Source organism: Mustela nivalis, assembly GCF_964662115.1.
Source record: "Mustela nivalis genome assembly, chromosome: 3".
In the NCBI taxonomy this organism is placed as follows: domain Eukaryota; kingdom Metazoa; phylum Chordata; class Mammalia; order Carnivora; family Mustelidae; genus Mustela; species Mustela nivalis.
The window spans coordinates 57,128,867-57,152,004 of NC_139022.1; the positions used below are offsets into that span (position 1 = coordinate 57,128,867).

Sequence of the window (23,138 nt, forward strand, 5' to 3'; positions counted from 1 at the left end):
CTGGATAATTGTTAGCCTGAATTCTCTTTCCGACATATTGTCTATGTTGATAGCCATTAGCTCTGTTGCAGAAGGTCCATCCTCTGTATTTTTCTTCTTTTGGGCATTCCTCCTCCTAGTCATTTTGGTGAGAGATGACTGAACAGATGTAGCTGGATGTATTGACCGTGGTGCAGTCAAGGTGCACCCTGGAGCACTTCTGAGCAATCAGGAGTCCCCACCCAAACAAGAGAAAAAAGAAAAGTTAAAAAAAAAAAGGAGAGAGGGAGAGAGAGAGACAGGAAAGAAAGGGAAGATAAAAGAGAAGATTCAACCCAAATGGACCCCAGGGTAAGATTTATGAAGTATACAAACAAAAACAGACAAACAAAAAGACTGATAAAAGTATATGACAAGAGAAAAAAATATATATATATATAAGCAAATAAAGGAAGAACCTCGTGAAAAAGAACCCCAAGTGTAAGATTTATATACCCCCAATTTTTAAAAAATTTTTAAAAATTACTTTTCAGTGTATTAGAGTTCATTGTTTATGCCCCACACCCAGTGCTCCATGCAATACGTGCCCTCCACAATTTCAGGCAGTTTGTTAGGTTATGCGTCAATTTTATGTGTTTTTTCATTAATCCTTGCCAGGAATCCATTATCTTTTTTAATCTGAGGATTTGAATATTCTCTGCTATTACTCTTTTACAAAATAGTGAATGTTTTCATACAGGTACTTTTTCTCCTTTTGTCATTATTGTTATTCTTATGTTAGATCATCTGGATCTGACTTCTAACTCTCTTATCTTGCCCCTTTTGTCACTCCTGTGTGTGGGTGTGTACATGCGTGTATTTTGTTTGATTGAAATATTTTTGCATTTAATATTCTAGAACTATAATTTGGTTTCACCTTATGATTAGATAAATTAGCTTATTAATCTCTATACTCTCCCCTGATAGATGGAAAAGATTCTGAGAAGTCTAGCAATCCACATTTAAAATTACTCTATAACTTCCCAAGGTTCTTAGGTATTGAGTCCTTTACTCATGGAACAGTACAAATTTGGTGAGACCATTCTCATCTGTGCTTATAGCCGAGTTCATTTATTAGACATGGAAGTTCAAAACACAGTAAAATAAATCAGACAAGAGGTAGATTTAATATATGGAGATTTATAGTAGATGGGGGAAAGGAACCTTTCCATGCCTGCTTTTACCTGCTTTACTCAGTCTCTGTATATGATAAGGCACAGTCACCCTCTTAATGAATCATCTGTCAGTTCTCTAGGTCCTGCACATATCAGTGTTCTCAATGTAATATATGTAAAGCTATTAATATTCCATATTTATGCTTTTATACTGGAGAAAATGTTGAAGTTTTATAAATATGCTGTATTTATTAAAATTTTGTCATTTTATCATGCTGCTATTCTAATGCTTCATTTTGCAGTATAATCATAGTTACTCATTTGATGAACTATATTTTTTTCCTTAGAATTTGATGGGGAATGCTGTCTTTATGTGTTTAGTTATTTCAACTTCTTCGGAAGCCTTAATTACTACTGGGTTTGCTACATTTTTACCTAAATTTATAGAAAATCAGTTTGGATTGTCTTCCAGCTTTGCAGCCACCCTTGCAGGTAAACCATTTTCCTCTTTATTCGAGTTTAATCGAATAATTTTACTTTACCACATTAAGTGCTTGTTAGAATAGTGTATACTCTGGATAGCCCCACTTTTTAAAATTTAAACCCCACTGATTTTGATACAAGTTTCTTATTTTCTGATATTAGTCTGTTGTATGAATGAGAAATACAGAGGCTGTGTAGCTAGAGAATATTTGCTGATCTTAATATTCAGCATATTAATTTTACTAATCTCTTGACATAACCATTATTTTATTCATAGGTTTCTAAATCATGTGGTAGTAAATCATATGTTAAAACAATACTTGTTTTTGATGTTTGCTTGTTTTCCAGTTGTCATCTGAGTAACTGAGTACACTTGTATGTGTTCTTACTTTCTGTGTTTTGTTTTTTTTCTCATCAGGGGCTGTTTTAATTCCTGGAGCCGCTCTTGGTCAGATTTTAGGTGGTATCCTTGTTTCAAAGCTCAAAATGACATGTAAAAACTCAATGAAGTTTGCTTTGCTCACATCTTTAGTTGCATTTGCACTGAGTTTTGTATTTGTTTATGCCAACTGTGAAAATGAGCCATTTGCTGGTGTGTCTGAATTATATAATGGGTAAATATATTTCAGTGTTTTTGGTATTAGTATCAGGGTAATAAACAATGTGCATATTTTTTTAAAATAATAATTACATCTGTTCTTTATTGAAATATAACTGGAGCTTGCCCAGTTCTTTTTTTTTTTTTTTAAAGATTTTATTTATTTATTTGAGAGAGAGAGAGAGAACATGAGAGGAAAGAAGGTCAGAGGGAAAAGCAGACTCCCCATTGAGCTGGGAGCCCTGATGCAGGACTCGATCCTGGGACTCTGGGATCATGACCTGCGCCGAGGACAGTCGCCCAACCAACTGAGCCACCCTGGCACTCTTGCCCAGTTCTTCCATCAGCATGTCCTTTTCACTTCCTCTTCCCATTTAGTATGATGGAATCACCCTTATCTACACAATGTGCATATTTCTAAGTCTTTGCTTTCTTGAGTCAAATAATGAAATATCGTCTTTATTTAAATTGGAAGACTTTCTCCTACTAAAAAAAATGTAGGTTTATTTTGTTTCATTTAGATAATTGACATATTACTAAATGTTGGGTATTTATTGGGAGAGCAATTTTAAGGAGCATCTATTCCATCCTGGGTACTATGTTCAGGGATACAGAGATGAATATAACAGAATCTTGAATCCCCTGAAGGGATTCACATTCTAGGGAGAATTTCACATTTTATGTTGCTATTGATTTAAGTCTTTAAAAATAGAGATGACTCCCTATGATGAAATTCATGTATTAGGTAGGTTGAAAATAGTCTAGGAGAGAGATTAAAATGGAGGTAGTCCGAGGTTATAGTAATGATTACTGTTTCTTATGTATGTATGAATGTTTCTCCTATAGGAGTTCATGTTTATCGTAGAGAAATAAATGGCTTCTTCTTGTTCTGACCTGTAAATATGTTTTCACTTATAAGTGGTGTGATCATTTTATCTTTCTTTGCTTTGTTTGGTTTTGAAATCCTAAACCGTGAGTTGGGGGATCAGGCCAGGAGGGCATTGCACAGTGGTGTATTTATAGTCTGCTGCTTTGTTTCATTGCATGTGTTTGAGGCTGATGAGTGAACTGTCAATCCATCCAGGTCAAGGACTCCACAGTTTTGTAGAATATGGCATTCTGATAACTTAAACAGAATGTAGTTTGTTTGGATGAGTTTGCCAGTAGCGATTAAGATTTGTAGCTGCTGTTCATTTCTGTCTACATTGAGATGCTGAGCAATGTTAAGTTCATTTCCATTACATTTATTCAACATTTGTTGACTCCATCCTCTAGCTGACCTTTTTGGCAGAATCTGTATTCTAAAGGAGTTTACAATGTAGCTGGAGAGATTGGGAAACAAAATGGTAAATGAACAATGCATTAGGTAATGGGAGACATACAAAGGGCCATGAAATTCAAAAGAAAGAGAGCTTTTCAGTTTCATTTAATAAGATTCAGGAAGGGTATGGGCTTAAATATCCTTGAAGGATAAAAAGAGCTTTGAGAAGAGAGAGAGGCAAAGGGAATATGTTAGCGATGAAAGCTAGAAAGTAAAGGCTAGGTTCAGTTACCAGTTTGAATGGGACTTAAGTCATGTGCCTATAAATAAAAAAGTACCTGGCAATGTCCAAAGGTGGATAGAGGTGAGCTCTGCAGACCTTTCACACCTACAAACTTTGCCCAAGCATATCCCAAGAAACCACTGTTTTTTTGTATGTTCCTTTTAGAAGAACAGAAAGTTTAGCACTAGTTAATCACTTTGAAAAATAAATGACGTAGATGTGAATCTATTTGATATTTTTCAACCTTAAACACGAATTACTACCAGTCAAGTTGTCCTTAGTCTATGGACAGGAAGGAAGACAAGTGAGAAGGTGTCAGCTGGAGGGGTGTGTGTGTGTTTAGGTGTAAATATAGATAGAGACAGAATTTAATGTCACAAACGAGATGAGACATTGTCAGTTTGTTTTGTCTCTGTGGTCCCAAATTCTCAGTTTTAGCTCTGTGTGCTATATATTAAAATGTACGCAGCATGGGCAGCTAGTCAGTATAGTCTCATCCAAGAAACACATGTATATGAAAAAGTATATTTGGAAGAAGAATAGACTAAGAATCTTAGTGGAAGAAAGAAGTTATGAAAATGTAGAGTTTCTAGTAGAGTGAGGCAATGCGAATTTTTGCCCTTGCCGTGTAATCACAGCTGGTTAAAAACTGCTTTTTTGACTGAATTAATGAGTTAGGCTTATCGATAAGTTCATTGAAAACCCCGTCAAACAGCCATATATATATATATATATATATAACTTAAAATCAACAATACTGATTATTTCAGGGAATACTTTTAGTATTTATAATATTCTACATAAATTCATTCTTAAATGTTTAATATGGGCACAGCAATTGAAGGAGACTGTCGTTTCTAGAATCTGTTAATTATTAAAAGTTCCCATAGTGGTGGTGATTTTGTTTTACTTTATACTTGGAACCTCATAAAATATGAAATACTGTAGTAAGTACACATAGTATTTTTTATATATCTGGTCTTTGCTTATATGAAACAGCACCTTAAAGAAGCATACCTATTAGGATGTTATAATAGGTTTAGGGGAATCTTTGCTTATGGGAGAGGCCTAATTATAGAATAGTTTGGATTTGAATAAGAAATTAACATTTAAATTCTATTTGTGACAAACATGTTACTCATATATATGGATGTTTGCATTTATACACATGCTATGTTTTAAATACTCAAAAATTTTATAATTTAAAATATTTTATATTTTTTAAAAATACTGTGTCTATTAAGACCCTTTAATAAACTTTGCAAGCATTCGTTTTTTTCCTAATAATAGTTCCCCCTTTATCTCAGGCAGTACATCTTTAGAAAATATGTAGGCTTCGGTGGCTTATATAGCCTTGAAAGTAAGGAATATATGCTGCATTTCTCTGTTTCTACTGAAGTTCTCATCATACTTTATATTTTCATGTTCTCAGTAGTCATTGGTAATGTGAGAATTATATATTGGAAAATTTAAATCTAAAAATGTATAGCGGCTCAGGACACCTGGGTGGCTCAGTTGGTTAAGCCTCTGCCTTTGGCTCAGGTCATGATCCCAGGGTGCTGGGCTTGAGGCCCACATTGGGCTTCTTGCTTCGCGGGGAGCCTGCTTCTCTCTCCGCCTCTGCCTGCCACTCTGCCTGCTTGTGCATGTGCTTGCTCTCTCTTTTTCTCTCTCTCTGACAAATATATAAATAAATAAATATAACTTTTTAAAAAATTGAAAAGAAAATGTATAGAGGCTGTTTCTAGGATTGAACGGATAGTATTTTTCTCATCGCTGTACTTGTGTACCTATACAGTAAGCTAGTTGTAGGAATACCAGACTGCTTTTTCTTGTGAGTAAAAGAGTGCTTGACAAAGAAATCTAGCAGCGGCCCGTGGAATCAATCAGGAGAAGAGACTCCAGGCAGAGTGACAAATTATTTAGGAGTTTGCTCTTTGATCACCTTTCCTTCAAACTTCCCCTGATTTGCTTCCAATGTGTTTTGTGTCCTTCAGTCTGTTTCTTTCATGAGCTCCTTCTTCTCCACCTACCCCTCACATACCCTCGCTTTCTAATAGAGCAGTTATTACCTTCTGATCTTTAGATGAAGCCCTCTTTACTGATTCTGACCTCCAGTGCAAGGAAGTTAGCTTCAGGGTTTCTTTCTTTTTTTTTTTAATTTTTTATTTTTTATAAACATATATTTTTATCCCCAGGGGTACAGGTCTGTGAATCGCCAGGTTTACACACTTCACAGCACTCACCATAGCACATACCCTCCCCAATGTCCATAATCCCATCCCCTTCTCCCAAACCGCCTCCCCCCACCAACCCTCAGTTTGTTTTGTGAGATTAAGAGTCACTTATGGTGTGTCTCCCTCCCATTCCCATCTTGTTTCATTCATTCTTCTCCTACCCACTTAAGCCCTCATGTTGTAGCTTCAGGGTTTCTATGAAGAGGGGTTTTATTATCCCTTTCCTTCTGTCCACCCCCGCCTGCCTTTTCCCTTTCTTCCTCCCTCCCTTTCTCTCTCTCTCTCTTTGTCTCTCTTTATTTCTTTTAGGTTTATTTCCATCACTTAAAGTAGAGTCTAGCACATCGTTGGAGCTCACTGTGTATTCATGAAGTAAGCAGACTCCTGAGACCTCTGTACTCCTCTCTCTCTGTGCTCCTCATATGGCTGATCTTACCATTATCACGGCGTCAGCCGCATCTCTATGCAAACGATATTAAAATATCCAGCTGCAGGCCAGATTTCTTCGCCAAATTTTAAGACTCTTAACCTCAATGTGTATAAAACTGCAAAACCCTCAAGTTAGACAGTAGAAGTCGCTCTCAACTGTTTCATCCTGTTCCCATCTTAAAATACCAAATCGTGCATCTCATCTTTTGGATGATTCTACATCCAGGATGTTTTTCAAATCTGTCTCCCTTAATCAAGTGTTCTATTTTGGTTCTCCTGCATGTTGTCTATTGTCATAACTTAGTGCCTGGTATATTGTGATTTGTCTCCTTCCTTTAAACTCATTACCCCGTGTCACTATTGGCGTTCTTTAACACGTGCTTTTGACGGTATCACTTCCCAGTGTGAAACTACTTTGATTACTTTTCAAAAATAGATTAAAGCCCCCAATAATCTGGTCCCTGACCCCTCTAGCTACATTTCCGATCATTCACTGCCTCAGGCATCATTCATATTTGTCCGTAGAGGATGCTATTTCTCACCTTTACACCTTCGTACAAGCTTCCCTAAGTATCCTACACATTCCCCATTTATCCAGCCGTTACTCATCATTTAAGACTCGCTCAGAGAGAAGCTCCTAAAGACACTCACCCAGACTTTGCCTTGACCTTCTTCAGTACTTCTAAAGTACACTTTGTAAATACCTGTAACTACTCAACCATGTTAGTGTGTGTAATTATCTGTGTCCATCTCTGCTCCCAGACTGAGATCTTTGAGGACCTTACTCAGCTTTGTATTCCTGATACCTAACATAGGGCCCAGCATTTGCTCAGTGTTTATTGGTTGAGTGAATGAATAAGTAAGAACTGGAGAAATGTCTTTTTTAAGGTAACCCTTTAACCTTACCAAAGATATCGCATCCTATTAAGAAGCAGCGCGGAGCACAACTGAGCCTGGGAACCAGGATTTGGGCAAAGACAGAAAAGTAACATAATCTCTTAGGGCCCTAATTTTCCCACTGATAAAAGGACTATGTTGAATGCCATAATTTTACTCATCCTTCTAGTTTTTTGTTTTGTGTGTGTGTGTGTGTGTGTATTTTACAAACCTTTATTCAGTATTTTTAGTTTTTTTTTTAATTTTAATTCCAACATAATAAACATACATTGTTATATTAGTTTCAGATGTGCAACTAGTAATTCAAGAATTCTATATATTACTCAGTGCTCATTTCAGTACATACACTCTTTTTTTTTTAACTTTTAATAGTCATTTTATTTTTTTTAATTTCTTTTCAGCATAACAGTATTCATTGTTTTTGCACCACACCCAGTGCTCCATGTAATACGTGCTCTCCCTAATACCCACCACCTTGTTCCCCCAACCTCCCACCCCCTCACCCCTTCAAGACCCTCAGGTTGTTTTTCAGAGTCCATAGTCTCTTATGATTCACCTCCCCTTCCAATTTCCCTCAACTCCCTTCTCCTCTCCATCTCCCCATATCCTCCATGTTATTTATTATGCTCCATAAATAAGTGAAACCATATGATAATTGACTCTCTCTGCTTGACTTATTTCACTCAGCATAATCTCTTCCAGTCCCGTCCATATTGCTACAAAAGTTGGGTATTCATCCTTTCTGATGGAGGCATAATACTCCATAGTGTATATGGACTACATCTTCCTTATCCATTCATCTGTTGAAGGGCATCTTGGTTCTTTCCACAGTTTGGCAACCGTGGCCATTGCTGCTATAAACATTGGGGTACAGATGGCCCTTCTTTTCACTACATCTGTATTTTTGGGGTAAATACCTAATAGTGCAATTGCAAGGTCAGAGGGAAGCTCTATTTTTATTTTCTTAAGGAATCTCCACACTGTTCTCCAAAGTGGCTGCACCAACTTGCATTCCCACCAACAGTGTAAGAGGGTTCCCCTTTCTCCACATCCTCTCCAGCACATGTTGTTTCCTGCCTTGCTAATTTTGGCCATTCTAACTGGTGTAAGGTGATATCTCAATGTGGTTTTAATTTGAATCTCCCTGATGGCTAGTGATGATGAACATTTTTTCATGTGTCTGAGAGCCATTTGTATGTCTTCATTGGAGAAGTGTTTGTTCATGTCTTCTGCCCATTTTTTGACATGATTATCTGTTTTGTGTGTGTTGAGTTTGAGGAGTTCTTTATAGATCCTGGATATCAACCTTTTGTCTGTACTGTTATTTGCAAATATCATCCTTCTAGTTTTAAAATTTTGCCAACACCCCAGAGGAATTTGGTAGTGTCTGCAGACCTTTTGGTTGTCGTAACTGAGGGATACTACTGGCATCTAGTGTGTAAGGACCAGAGATGCTGCTAAACATCCTACAATCCACAAAATCATCCCTCTCTTCCCCACCACCTCTTGAAAAAAATAATCTAGTGCCAAAGGAGAAACGTTGTTTTATTTGCTCACCCTGCCTATTTTTCTTATCACTGACATACATTATATAAGTATTGTTTATACTGCCTCTCTCTCTCCCATAAGAAATTAAATTTTATGTGAAGAGGCAGATATTTTGTTTGTTTTATTCATTAAGTAATCAAATATGTGTTAAGCAAGTAAATAATTGGTGAAACGGCAAGATCTAGTAATGCTTCTGAACTGCTCATTAAAAGTTATAACATAGGTAATTTGCCTTTATTTCATTTCTTGTCGACAGGACAGGAAAACTGGGAAACTTGACTGCTCCTTGTAATAGTAATTGTAACTGCCTGCGATCTTATTATTATCCCGTCTGTGGAGGAGATGGAATCCAGTATTTTTCTCCCTGCTTTGCAGGTTGTAAAAGTTATATTTCAAAAAGACATCTAAAGGTAACTTGTGTCTTCTACTTTGCTTTAATGAGGCTGTGTGTTTGTATATGTATGGATAGCCATCTTTATCCCTCTAGTGGAATTATGTAGGGCTTGATCTTCCCTTGCTCATGCTACTCCTTTATTCAGAAGCCAGACATAAAGTTTCAGTCTAGTTAGATGAATAACTCTAGAGATCTGCTGTACAGCATTGCACCTATTATCAAGAATAATGTATGCTTTAAATTTGTTAAGAGGGTAGAGTTCATGCAAAGCATTCTTACATATATATATATATATATATATATATATATATATATATATAGATTTTATTTATTATTTATTTATTTATTTATTTATTTATTTGACAGAGATCACAACTAGGCAGAGAGGCAGACGGGGGTGGGGGGGGGAAGCAGGCTCCCTGCTGAGCATAGAGCCCGATGTGGGGCTCCATCTCGGGACCCTGGGATCATGACCCAAGCTGAAGGCAGAGGCTTTAACCCACTGAGACACTCAAGTGCCCTTCTATGTATATATTTTAAGTCCCTGAGCACACAGCTGAAAAAGACTCTTCTTCCTTTGTATCTCAGACACTCCTAATGTGAAAAAATCAATTTTTCAGTTATTCACATTCATCTTTGTAACATTACTTCTGATAGTAGTGAAATATTTATTTTTATAGTTTTATTTTTTTCTCAGCCATACTTTATGCTTCTAGAAGTCAGAGAATGTCTATTCTTACTAAATACCATGTATATAATAATAGAAGCATAGTAAATATTTGTGGCTTTTATTTGATGTACCATGGATTCATTTTAAAATATTCATATCATTAATTTTCAAATACAAATTTATTTTTAATTCTAGATTAAAATTATATTAGTTTACCTAGATAGAATTTTTTTTTAACAGTTAAATGGTTTAAGAGAATCCAATAGAATTTTATTTTTTATGGTTGGTGAGCTGTTTTATTTTTTTTTTTTGTAATTTTATTTTATTTTTTTTCAGTGTTCCAAGATTCATTGTTTATGCATCACACCCAGTGTTCCATGCAATAGTGTCCTCCTTAATACCCACCACCAGGCTCACCCAACCCCCCATCCTCCTCCCCTACAAAACTCTCAGTTTGTTTCTCAGAGTCCACAGTCTTTCATGGTTCATCTCCCCCTCCAATTTCTCCAATTTCTCCAATTTTATTGGATTTCATCTTAGCTAAATTTAAGCATTAGGGGCAAAAATAACATTCAGATTATTTATAGTACATATGTTATGCATTAATGGATAATGTGATAACTTTAAGAAGACATAAGGGAAGTATATACTATTATATAAGACATCACAATGAATAAAATATGTAAGAATTATATGATAAAACAGCACAGTCTTGAATATTTGAAATGGAGAATAATGAAATGGCGTTTGTTTTCCCATATAAAGAGAAGTTTAAGATTGCAAGAAAAGATTTCTATATAAATAAGTAGAAATAGATAATTGAAATGCCCCATAAAATTACTTTAGATTTCTTCTAAGACCAACATGGATGTGTGTGTGTGGTTGAACACATTTTTATGTTCATAAATACATACACAAATCTATGTATGTTCATGTACATATACATACATAGCTTTAATGGTCTTATGTGTAATAAATACAGTGGAAGTTTGTCTGAACCTACTAGGATTTGATCTTTCTGAAGGAAGTTAAGAATATGAGAAACAATGTACATTTTTTTCATATTACCTAGCTTATAGATTTTTTAAAGGATCATCTAAGAACATTGAAAAAATATGATGGAAGAAACGTCTGTGGTGACTCATGGTAGACCTAATAGACGTGGATGCCATATGTGCAGTTTTAATCCTTGGGTTAAACTAATTAGATCATTACCATTAGGTGTCTCTGAAAAATAAAAGGGATCAGGAAGATTTTTGAGGTCTCAAATCTGTTGACTTCAACAGTAGACCTCTTCAAACCAGTAGACATCTGGGCTTGCTTTAGTTTCAAAACAGATAGAAAATTACGTGTTTGTGTCAGTTACAAGGAATCGAATTCTGCCAGTGAGCATGATGCATATTACAGAGTCAGAAATAAGTGTAAGGTAGCTAATTATTCCTTTGAGAGGCAGATATATAGGTATTGTTTTCTTGTGTCTAAAATATGGTTAAGAAGTGTTATTGACTAACTCTACTTAGAAAAAGATTACAACAAGGAGATATTTGTAGGGTTTTACTCACATAACTGAAAATGTCAGACACAAATACTGCCCTGCATACAGAAACCACCCCCCCAAAAAGAAAAACAATCTAATAGCCTGTGCACATTTTAATTGGTATGGGTTATTTTGATATGATTAATTTGATATTTATATTTTTCTTCAAATACTATAATTACCATCTTAAATAGCATATTAATCTTATAGGGATTATTTAAACAGATTATTTTGATTTCCATATTTTCTATTCATTCTGGCTTTCTCATGTCCATTTAGTCCATGTAACAACTCATTTTTTCACAGGATTTTTTTTTCTTAATCTCATGTTTCAAATAGGCAAAATACATTGTTAATAATATAGTAAATACCTATGTACATTTGTTCACAAAAATATTAGTCTTATATTTTACACCAGTGACCCAAACAACAAAACAGATATTGACTGACAGCTAGGTATAGTTATAGTGCAAACAATATTGTATATATTTTTATGTAAGAGAGGTGTAAATTTACTTTGAGATAGAAAATACTTTTCTCTTAAAATGTTAAAAGGCTGTATTTCTTTATTATTTTATATATCCAGTTGAATATGTAAAATTCCATTTTGGGAGTGTCATTTGCATATTTGGACATCCTGAATCAGTGCCAGTAGCTTTAGATTGCCTTTAGCACTGAGAAAAGGTTTCTGGCCTTCAGAATAGTAAAGGAACCATTTCCCTTTGATTTCTTTAGCTTTAACTCTGACTTTATTGGGGCCCTAAAATTTGTAAAAAGATTTATAGTAAGGATAGAATTGAGGTGTAAAAAACTTTTTTTTTTTTTTTAAAGATTTTATTTATTTATTTGACAGAGAGAGATCACAAGTAGGCAGAGAGGCAGGCAGAGAGAGAGAGAGGAGGAAACAGGCTCCCTGCTGAGCAGAGAGCCCGATGCGGGACTCGATCCCAGGACCCTGAGATCATGACCTGAGCCGAAGGCAGCGGCTTAACCCACTGAGCCACCCAGGCGCCCGAGGTGTAAAAAACTTTTAAAAAATAATTATGCCTTACAAACTTTTTAAAACTCTCAGTTCTTTCCCTATAAAAGTGATACTTGTGACCTTTTAACATGTTACCTTTTAATACTTTATATTATTTATATGTATATTTTTATTAAACAGTTAATATTTTATATTTACATATAAAATAGGATTCAGGATAATGAAGTAATAACTTCTAGTTTTTTATTATCATACATATGTCATCTTAGAAGGCATATAGTTTCTTTTCAGTAAAGCAATTACAAAAAGTTTAGAAAAGTTGTAGTAGTTTAGTTGAAAGTAGCATTTTTTCCCCCCTAGAGACTTGTAATATATTACTTGATTTTACTGTGGGGCTTGTTGAAATTACAGTGTTTTTCCTTTCCAACTAAGACAGAGAGTGAGATTGCCACCCTACATGCTTCTTTGCCATCTATATTAGAAAACTATTTGAACAATTATGATCCATTAAAAGTAGTCTATAATATGAGATCTGGTAATTGTTATATTCTTGTCAATTTATTTTACAAGTCATAGTCAATAGTAGGTTATGATTTAAATCAGTGAACACAAAACTCAAATACAGACCATAAATATGACCAAGAGTTAATTACTCTTTCTCAGCATCATTTGTTGTGTACAGGTTAAGACTATGTAAAATGTTTGCCATCTCTAGAGAGCACCTAACTTAAAATGATAAAATATGTTTTTGAGAGGATCACCTCGATGGCCTCATCGATTAAGTGGCTGACTCTGGATTTTGGCCCAGGTCGTGATTCCAGGGTTCTAGGATGGAGCCCTATGTTGGGATCTGTGGTCGGCTGGGAGACTGAGGATTTTCTCTCTCTCCCTCTTCTTTTGTCCCTTCCCCCATTGTTCTTTCTCTCTCTCGCTCTCTCTCTCTCTCTCTCAAATAAATAGATCTTTAAAAATATGTTTTCTGTTTTCAAGATACGTACTTTCAATATTTTTCTGTCTAATATTTCTAGGTATATTACAACTGTTCCTGTATTGCAAAGAATACAGAAATGACATCTACTCTGGCAAATTTTGATTCAGAGGCTAAAGCTGGAAAATGTGAAAATCGATGTGCAAAGTTGCCCATTTTCCTTGGCATTTTGTTTGCTACAATTGTCTTTACATTTATGGCTGGTACTCCTATAACTGTGTCCATCCTAAGGTATGTATTATATTGTGAAATTTGCCATCCCTAAGATGTGGTCGTTGAAAAGAATATGGACTCAAGGGTTCAGTTGGGCTTCTTTTGACCATTGGCTCCAATATTAATTTGGTTCTCATAAAATTCTTAGTTCCATGGCCTGGAAAAGCTACTTCATCGAACCCCAGAGGAATGAGGTTTAAATACGATCATGTATGTGAAAATGTCTTAATATTGCCTATCTGGAATATACATGACTTTTGTTTCTCTGCCTCTTTCGTGAGGCTTCAGTTGAATCTGTTGGACTGTGTGTGAGCGTGATGGAAATACAGTGCGTTACACCTATGTCAGAGTTAGAATGACAGAATCCTACCTTACGTAGTAGGTGTGGTGATATTCAGCCGTCCTGTAAACAGTGCTCTGCTGGATGAGAAGCTAACCGCCCCCCGGCTCTTAATAGTCTCTGAGCTTCATTCAGGTTGCTCTTTCTCCTTCTACATCACTTGATAAAAATATTTTCTGTCTGCTCTTTCTTAAGTTCATCAGCCTTTCTAAGTCTTTCCTAACAAACTCTAGCTTTTTTACTCTTCAGTTTTTGTTCCCCCATACTACCTTTTCACAAAATTGTTTGTCATTTGGAAATTTTATTAGAGATTCAGTCTAAAACTATTAAGTTGTCTGTTAAGATGATCTCATGTGGACTTTGGAGTTATTTAGAGAATTGAGAAAATGTTTGTTTTTAAACTTCACTTTTTTTTTTTTTTAAAGATTTTATTTATTTGACAGAGAGAGAGAAATCACAAGTAGGCAGAGAGGCAGGCAGAGAGAGAGAGAGGGGAGGAAGCAGGCTCCCTGCGGAGCAGAGAGCCCGACACGAGGCTTGATCATGACCCGAGCCGAAGGCAGAGGCTTAACCCTCTGAGCCACCCAGGCGCCCCAAAACTTCACTTTTGAAAAATTATCTGCATTACCTTTCAACTGCATGTTGATCTCTTTTCTCCTAACTCTTATGTGCCAGCATCACGTTTCATTCATCGTTGATAATCGTTACTTAAAATAAGATTGAGCCTCAGCATCTGTTTTACATTGACCCACATTTGTACATTATCCTGTAGGTATGACTTCTGTCTCAAAGTTAGTAAGTTAGAGTAGGAATTATTTGCTTGTGACTTAAGGGGTAGTTAAAAATAATTCTTACTAATAAATATCCTTTCTTTTTTACATTTGATACAATTCATGTATATTCAATACATTTGTTAAACTTTATTTGACCCTTTTGTTGTTACTTGTATTTGTAGTATTTTAGTTCACATGTCATTTTTCTTCTTTTATAACTTTTTTTGGAACTCCAAAAGGTTGAACTGTATATGAGCTGTTACAAATAGTTTATTTCATGCATATAAAATTTACTTTAATCTAGAAATGCTAAGCTGGTATAAAAATAAATTTGCTCAAAGAGTAAATATACTATACAGCCACTTTTGCTTTAACATGTATTTGATATCTCCAGGTGTGTTGATCACAGGCAGCGGTCCCTAGCATTGGGAATACAGTTTATGCTGCTTCGATTATTAGGTATGCCGTTTTTCTTAATTCATTGGTGACTGTTGGTTATTTTTGTTCATTAGTGCTATTGGTGTCCTCATAGTATGTACATAGAAAATAATTAATATAAATGCCATGGAAAACTATATAATTGTTATTTAAAAAAGCTGTTTTCTAATATTTAATATGTAGTATTGTTTATATATCTCGTAAGAAAATAATGGCTTTCTTTTCACTTACCTGATTGGTTAACTGTTGTTTCCAATTCTATTCTATATTCTACTACAAATATAACTTTAGGGGTGCCAGGGTGGCTCAGTGGCTTAGGCTCTGCCTTTGGCTCAGGTCATGATCTCAGAGTTCCTGGGATTGAGCCCCACATTGGGTTCTCTGCTAACGGGGAGCCTGCTTCCCCCTCTCTCTCTACCTGCCTCTCTACCTACTTGAGATCTCTCTCTCTGTGTCAAATAAATAAATAAAATCTTTAAAAAAACACACACAAAAAACCCCAAATATAACTTTCAGGAGTATGTCATATTTATTTAAAATACAGAGGATCATGAACATATGTTTAATAGAGTATAGTAAAATACATAAATCTTTTTTCTATCCATGTAAAGCCTATTGCTTTTAACTCTGGTAATTCCTTTTCTCCCAGCATTTATCTCCATTTGGGACATAATTATGTTGCATCAACAATGAAAAATAATGAGTTAAAACATTTAAATGAAAATATACATAGTATTTGGGTAATTGAGAATTGATGGAAGATTTTTATGGAAACTATTGTAGAAAGAATATGTAGAAATATGTAGCAAGATGTAGAAGCACAGAAATACTGTTTTATACATATAATTATATGATTATACCCACAATATTATATACATAATACTGAGATCATTTATACACCTCTTTTTTTTTTTAAAGATTTTATTTATTTAGTCAGAGAGAGAGAGTGAGCACAGGCAGACAGAGTGGCAGGCAGAATCAGAGGGAGAAGCAGGCTCCCCGCGGAGCAAGGAGCCCGATGTGGGACTCGATCCCAGGACGCCAGGATCATGACCTGAGCCAAAGGCAGCTGCTTAACCAACTGAGCCACCCAGGCGTCCCTACTGAGATCATTTATAAAAACAAAATCTAAAGCAGGGACAATAGAGATCAATAGACCAACTTTCCCCCTTTCAGATGAATAAATTAAAGCTCTGAGACATTTAAGAATTTGTCCATAGTTATACAATTTGTGGTAAAAATGAGACTAGAAGAATGGTATCCTTATTCTCAGTCCAGTGCTCCTTTGACTGCTATGTTGCAGGTCATGAAGGAACAAGCTGGATGTAGCTGAAATCTTTGTCTAAGAAATGTATTTGATTTGTATCAGTCGTAAACTCCTTAAATATATGAAAGTTTAGTACCTCATGACTTCATGCAAGGGAGGGGGTGTGTTTGAAATAGTATTCCCAGGCATGTTGATGTGTGTGTGTGTGTACGTATACACAGTTGCGCTGTCATGCATGCACGTACACAAACACATAACACATACAAATAATTTTGATTTTTAAAAAGTAGAATAGCTGGGGTCCCTGGGTAGTGCAGTTGGTTAAGCATCTGACTCTTTTTTTTTTTTTTTAAAGGTTTTATTTATTTATTTGAGAGAGATCACAAGTAGGCAGAGAGGCAGACAGAGAAAGGAGGAAGCAGGCTCCCTGTGGAGCAGAGAACCCAATGCGGGGGACTTGATCCCAGGATCCTGGGATCATGACCTGAGCCGAAGGCAGAGGCTTTAACCCACTGAGCCACCCAGGTGCCCCTAAGCATCTGACTCTTGATTTTGGCTTGGGTCATAATTTCAGCATCATGAGGTCAAGCCCTGTGTCAGGCTCTGAGCATAGCGAGGAGTCTGCTAAAGTTTCTCTTCCTCTCTGCTTCCCTATGCTTACCCTCTCAATTTCTCTAAAATAAATAGGTAAATCTTAAAAAGAAGTAGAATAACTAATTTCAAAGGCACATTCATTAAATTAGGAAGTCTATGGATTAAAATACCTAGCTAAGTGTTAACCCAATAAATACCAGATTTTTTTAATGTAAATAATTACCTTCTGAATTGATTGGAAGTATATAATAATTATATAATTATTTCAGAATGTTTTATCTGTATTTCTTTCTATCCCTTTTTCTTGAACATGACCTGATTGATTTGTATATGGGCAGATTAGTTTTTATTATTGTTTATATAAAATATATTTATGACCACTTATAATAAAAACCTATTAATTAGAGACTGTAATATTTACTGATTGTATATTTCACATAAAATTCTTCTAGGCACAATACCTGGACCAATTATATTTGGTTTCACAATTGACAGCACATGTATTCTGTGGGATATTAATGAATGTGGAGCTAGAGGAGCTTGCTGGATTTATAATAACATCAAGATGGCCCATATGCTAGTAGCCATAAGTAAGTGGTAATTTCTTGATAACTTTAGATTAAATTGATGATGTCAAGAGAAAAAGGTCTTACTGTTACTTACTTAAGTTTTGTAATGCTCAGTCCATGCTGTTGGGCTACCCTGAAATTCTGAAGCAGACATCAGTTATCATGACAAGTTGTGAAAGGCTTTAATGAGTTGTAAGACTCAGTCTAAAATAGAAGAGAATAACATTTTAGCTTTTATAAAATCACATACACTTCTTTTAAACAACTTCTTTCAAAAATTTTTTTGAACATCTAACAAAAAGCTAAGACAATTCTGAGAAACTCTCTGGAATGATTGTTATCTAGGTACCTGGGCTTTGGAAAGCACTTAGAACTGAAGTAAGGAAATATCCTTTGGCTCTAAAGCATGTTGTAAGAAATGTTTTTATAGTTTAAAAGGTTAGCTGTGATGTTTAACCCTTTTTGCTTTTGGTAGTCTACTTTGGATAGTTTTGGTTAAGCAATATATGACAATGAAGACTGAGAAAGTAGACCAGTGTACCTGTTTTGTAGGAGTTAATATTTAAAAATTTAAAATCAACCTAAAAATTACATATTTAAATTAAAAATAGAGTTAGAGGTTTCAAGTTGGTCACAGGAGGACCCTGAACTCCTCTCCTCCCATGGATACAATAAATTTATAGCTACATATAGAATAATTTCTAAAGAAAAGGATCTTAGCACTGGACACAGCACCATATAACAAAGGACAAAAGAGTAGGGTAGGAAAGGTAGAGACATGCCTTACCCCAGACATGTTAATTCCACAATTGAGAGAGATCCCAAAAATGAAGAGTACATCCTTAATGAGTGAAGGGATTGAGTCACAGAACAGGCGTGCTGACCCAGAGGACTGGCACTGGGAAGACACGATCTCTAAGCATCTGGTTTTGAAAACCAATCGGGATTAAGACCAAGAGAAACACAGAACTGTAGGGAAGAGAGATCCCACTCTTATAGGCCTTGTGTGCAAACCATGTGTCCCGAGATCCAGCACAAAAGCAACAGAATGAAGAGTACCCAGAATATAAGCACAGAAGACCCACTTAGTAAGTTTAAAATGGCTTCTGGAGAGGTAGGAACATGCAGGGACTTTATCCAGAAACACAAGCTCTGGTGGGCACCATTTTTGTACTCTTATCCTAACTTGCTGGTGACGGAATCAGTGAGTGCCATTTTCCATGCTCTTTCTCTAGCCTGCTAGCACCAAAGGGCATGCTCTGTCCACCTTGCACTGTAACCAGGCTGGACAAGTACTCTGCACCCCACCCACCCTGTGCAGAGATCTGACCACAACTAGGATAGGCAAGCCTTCTGAGCCCCATCCTTCCCACTCAGCAGCCAAGATGCAAACAGGAGGGCAGGTTCCCTGAGCTCCACCCTCCCAATGTAGCAGACAAGCCGCAACTGAATCAGGTAAACATCCCAACTCCTGCCTTACCCAGTCAGCCCACCAACCTAAAACTGGGCTGGCTGAGTACCCCGAGCCTCATCTATCCCATACAGCAGGTGTGTCCCTATTATAGACAGTGAAGACATGTAGCCCCCATGAGGGATGTCCATAGAGGGTTTGGGTCAGTAGCCAGGGAAGATTGTTTTGGGGGCTACATGAAACACTCTTACACAAGCCCACTACCTCAAGACTGAAAGAGTTAACCGTTATACCTAATGAATAGAGATAAACACAGAGAGACAGGCAAAATGAGAAGAAAGATTCTAAACCAAAAAACCATAGTAAATCACAGAAAAAAGACCTTAGGAAAATGGAGAGAAGCAGTCTACCTGATAAAGAGTTCAAGGCAATGGTTGTAAAATCGCTCACCAATTGTGGGGGTAAAAATGGTTGAACACAGCAAGAACTTCAACAAAAAGGTAGGAAATATAAGAAAGTACCAAAGCTAAGTTATAACTGAACTAAAAAATAGAGGGTTCAACAGCAGAACGCATGAATTAGAGGCAAGAAGCAGCAAGCTGGAAGATAGCAATGGAAAACACTCAAGCAGCAGAATGAAAATAGAATTAAAAGACAAGATACCTTGAGGGACCTCTGGGAGAGCATCAAGTGGAATAACATTTGAATTCCAGGAGCCTCAGAAGGAGAAGAGGGAGAAAAGGGCTAGAAAAACTTGTTGAAGGAATAATGGCTAAAAACTTCCCTAATCTAGAGGAGGAAACAGACACGCAGGTTCAGAAATCCCAGAGAGTTCCACATAAGATGAACCTGAAAATAAATACACCAAAACCAATTATAATTAAAATGATAAAGGTAAAGACAAATAGAGAATCTTAAAAGCAGCAAGAGAAAAAAAATTATAAGGGAAACCCAGTAAGGCTATTAGCAGATTTTTCAGCAGAAATTACACAAACCAGAAAGATGTGGAATAATATTCAAAACACTGAAAGGAAAAAACTGCCGACCAAGAATACTTTTCCCAACAAAGTTATCATTCAGAGTTGAAGGAAAGATGAAGAGTTTTCGAAGTAAGCAAAATCTAAGGAAGCTCATCTCCACTAAACTGGCCTTACCAGAAAGGCTAAAAGGACTTCTCTAAGCTAAAAAAGAAAGACACTAATTAATACAACATGAAAACAAAAATCTCAGCAGTAAAGGTAAATAAATAATAAAGGTAGTAGATAAGCCTCTTAAAAAGCAAGTGTTAAGAGTAAAAGACAAAATTGTAATTTAAAATACAATAATTAGGGGAATATAAAAAAGTTATGAAATGTGTCATCAAAAATCTAAAACATAGAGGGTGTGAATAAAAGTATCAAGTTTTGAAATGCGTTCAAAATTAAGTTACCATCAACTTAAGAGAGACTGTTATATACATGTTATATGTGAACTTCATGGTAATCACACACATTAAAAAATTATGGTAAATACAGAAAGGAAAAGAAAAAGGAATCTAAACAAAACACTAAAGAAAATAAACCACAGGAGTAGAGAGAAAGAGAATAAAAAAGGATCAGAGAGGAATTACAAAAACAGCCAGAAAACAGTTAACAAAATAGTAAGAAGTACATACCTATCAATAATTTCTGTAAATGTAAATGAATTGAATTCTGTAATCAAAAGGTATATGATCAAAAGGTCTGGATAAAAAAATAAGACCCTTACATCTGCTACCTGTATGAGGTAACTTACAGTCTAAAGATGCTCACAGACTGAAAATGAAGGGATAGAAAGACATTATATGAAAATGAAAAGAAAGTAGAAATAGTGATACTTATCTCAGACAAAATAAACTTTAAAACAAAGACTGTAATGAAAGACAGAAAAGGGCATTCCATAACAGTAAAGGAATCAACACAACAGCATTTGTAAACCAAACATAGCACCTAAATTTATAAAGCAAATATTAATAGTAAATAGTAAATAGTAATAGTAAAGGGAGAAATAGTAGTAAAGGGAGAAATAAACAGTAATACAATATTCGTGGGGGACTTTATTTTTTTTTATTTTTTATTTTTTATTTTATTTATTTGACAGAGAGAGATCACAAGTAGGCAGAGAGGCAGGCAGAGAGAGAGGAGGAAGTAGGCTCCCTGCCAAGCAGAGAGCCCAATGCGGGGCTCGATCCCAGAACCCTGAGATCATGATCTGGGCCGAAGGCAGAGGCTTAACCCACTGAGCCACCCAGGCGCCCCTCGTGGGGGACTTTAATACCTCACTTAGATCAATGGATAGATGATCCAGATAGAAAATCAATAAGGTAACTATGACCTTAAATAGATTAGATGGACCTAATAGATATATAAAGAAGATTCCATCCCAAAACAGCACAATACACATTCAAGTGCACATGGGGCATTCTCCAGAATAGATCACATGCAAGGTCACAAAACAAGTCTTAATAAGGTTTAGAAGATTGAAATTAAATCAGGTATCTTTTCTGACAAAAAATATGAAACTAGAAATCAGTTATAAGAAGAAAAGTGGAAAGTTCAAAAATATATGAAGATGTAAAAACATCCTACTGAACAACCAGGGATCAAAGAAGAAACCCAAAAGAGAAATTTAAAAAATACCATGAGATAAATGAAAGTGGAAACACAATGTTCCAAAATTTTTTGAATGCTGCAAAAACAGTTGTAAAAGGGAAATTTATAGTTATAGAGATATAGGTCTACCTTAAGAAACAATAAAAATCTCAAACAATCTAACTTTATATTTAAGGGAACTAGAAAAAGAGGAAAAAAACAAAGCCCAAAGTTCTTAGAAGGAAGATGGTAATAAGATCCAAACAAAAATAAGTGGAATAGAGACTAAAAAAGTAACAGACATGATCAGCGAAACTGAGAGCTGATTCCTTGAAAAATTAACAAAATCAACAGGCTTTTAACTAGATTCATCAAGAAAAAAAGGGAGCCCAAAAATAAGATCAGAAATGATGAGAAATTGCAATGGACACCATAGAAATGCAAAGGATCATAAAAGAACATTATGAATAATTATATACCATCAAATTAGACAATCTAGAAGTGATGGGTATATTCCTAGAAACATATAATCTTCAAGACTGAATCTTAAATATGGACATGGGGGTGTGTGTGCTATGGTGAGTGCTGTGAAGTATGTAAACCTGGTGATTCATAGACCCGTACTCCTGGGGATAAAAATACATTATATGTTTATAAAAAAAAGTAAAAAAAAACTGAGCAGGAAAGGACTTATACTACCTGACTTAAAGACTTTTATAATAAAGCTGTGGGAAAAAAAAAAAAAAAGCTGAATCTTAAAGAAATTGAAAATCTGTATAGAAAATAGACCAGTTGGTAGTAATGAGATTAAACCAGTAATAAAAACAAAACAAAACAAAACAAAAAAACCACTTCCCTCAAAGGTCCAGGTCCAGGTCCAGTTGGCTTTGTAGGTGAATTTTACCAAATATTTTAAGATTTAGTACTTATCCTTCTCAAATTATTCCAAAAAATAGAAGAGGAAGGAACTCATTTTATGAGCCCAGCATTTAAAACCAGACAAAGACACTACAAAAAAGAAAATTACAAGCCAATATTCCTAATGAACATAGATGCAAAAGTCCTCAACAAAACATCAAACTTAATTCAGCAATATATTAAAAGGATCACACAGGCTGACTAAGTGAGGTTCATTCCAGGGATGCAATGTTTGTTCAACACCCACAAAAAAATCAGCGTGACACATGACTTAACAAAATGAAGGATTAAAAAAAATATATGATTGTCTCAAAAATAGTAAAAACATTCAATGTCCATTTATGATAAAAACTAACCAAAGTAGGTATAAAGGGAATATACCTCAACATAATAAAGGCCAAATATGATAAACCCACAGCTAAATAATATTCAACAGTAAAAATCTAAAAGCTTTTCTTCTAAGATCAGGAATATGACACCGATATTCACTCACCACTTTTTTTTTTTACATAGTATTGGAAGTCCCCCCTTCCCCCCAAAAAACTATTGGAACTAATAAATTCAGA

The 23,138-nt window shown here is 35.5% G+C and overlaps 1 protein-coding gene across 1 annotated transcript in view; it reads left to right on the forward strand.

The window, feature by feature from the left end:
• SLCO4C1 (solute carrier organic anion transporter family member 4C1) overlaps positions 1-23,138 on the forward strand; it is a 72,164-nt gene that overhangs the window by 45,768 nt on the left and 3,258 nt on the right. Inside the window, exons 7-12 of the mRNA XM_082723836.1 lie at positions 1,481-1,625; positions 2,035-2,230; positions 9,126-9,279; positions 13,481-13,671; positions 15,161-15,225; positions 17,518-17,655. Of these exons, the coding sequence (XP_082579962.1) occupies positions 1,481-1,625; positions 2,035-2,230; positions 9,126-9,279; positions 13,481-13,671; positions 15,161-15,225; positions 17,518-17,655 (889 nt within the window). The remainder of the gene's footprint in view (positions 1-1,480; positions 1,626-2,034; positions 2,231-9,125; positions 9,280-13,480; positions 13,672-15,160; positions 15,226-17,517; positions 17,656-23,138) is intronic.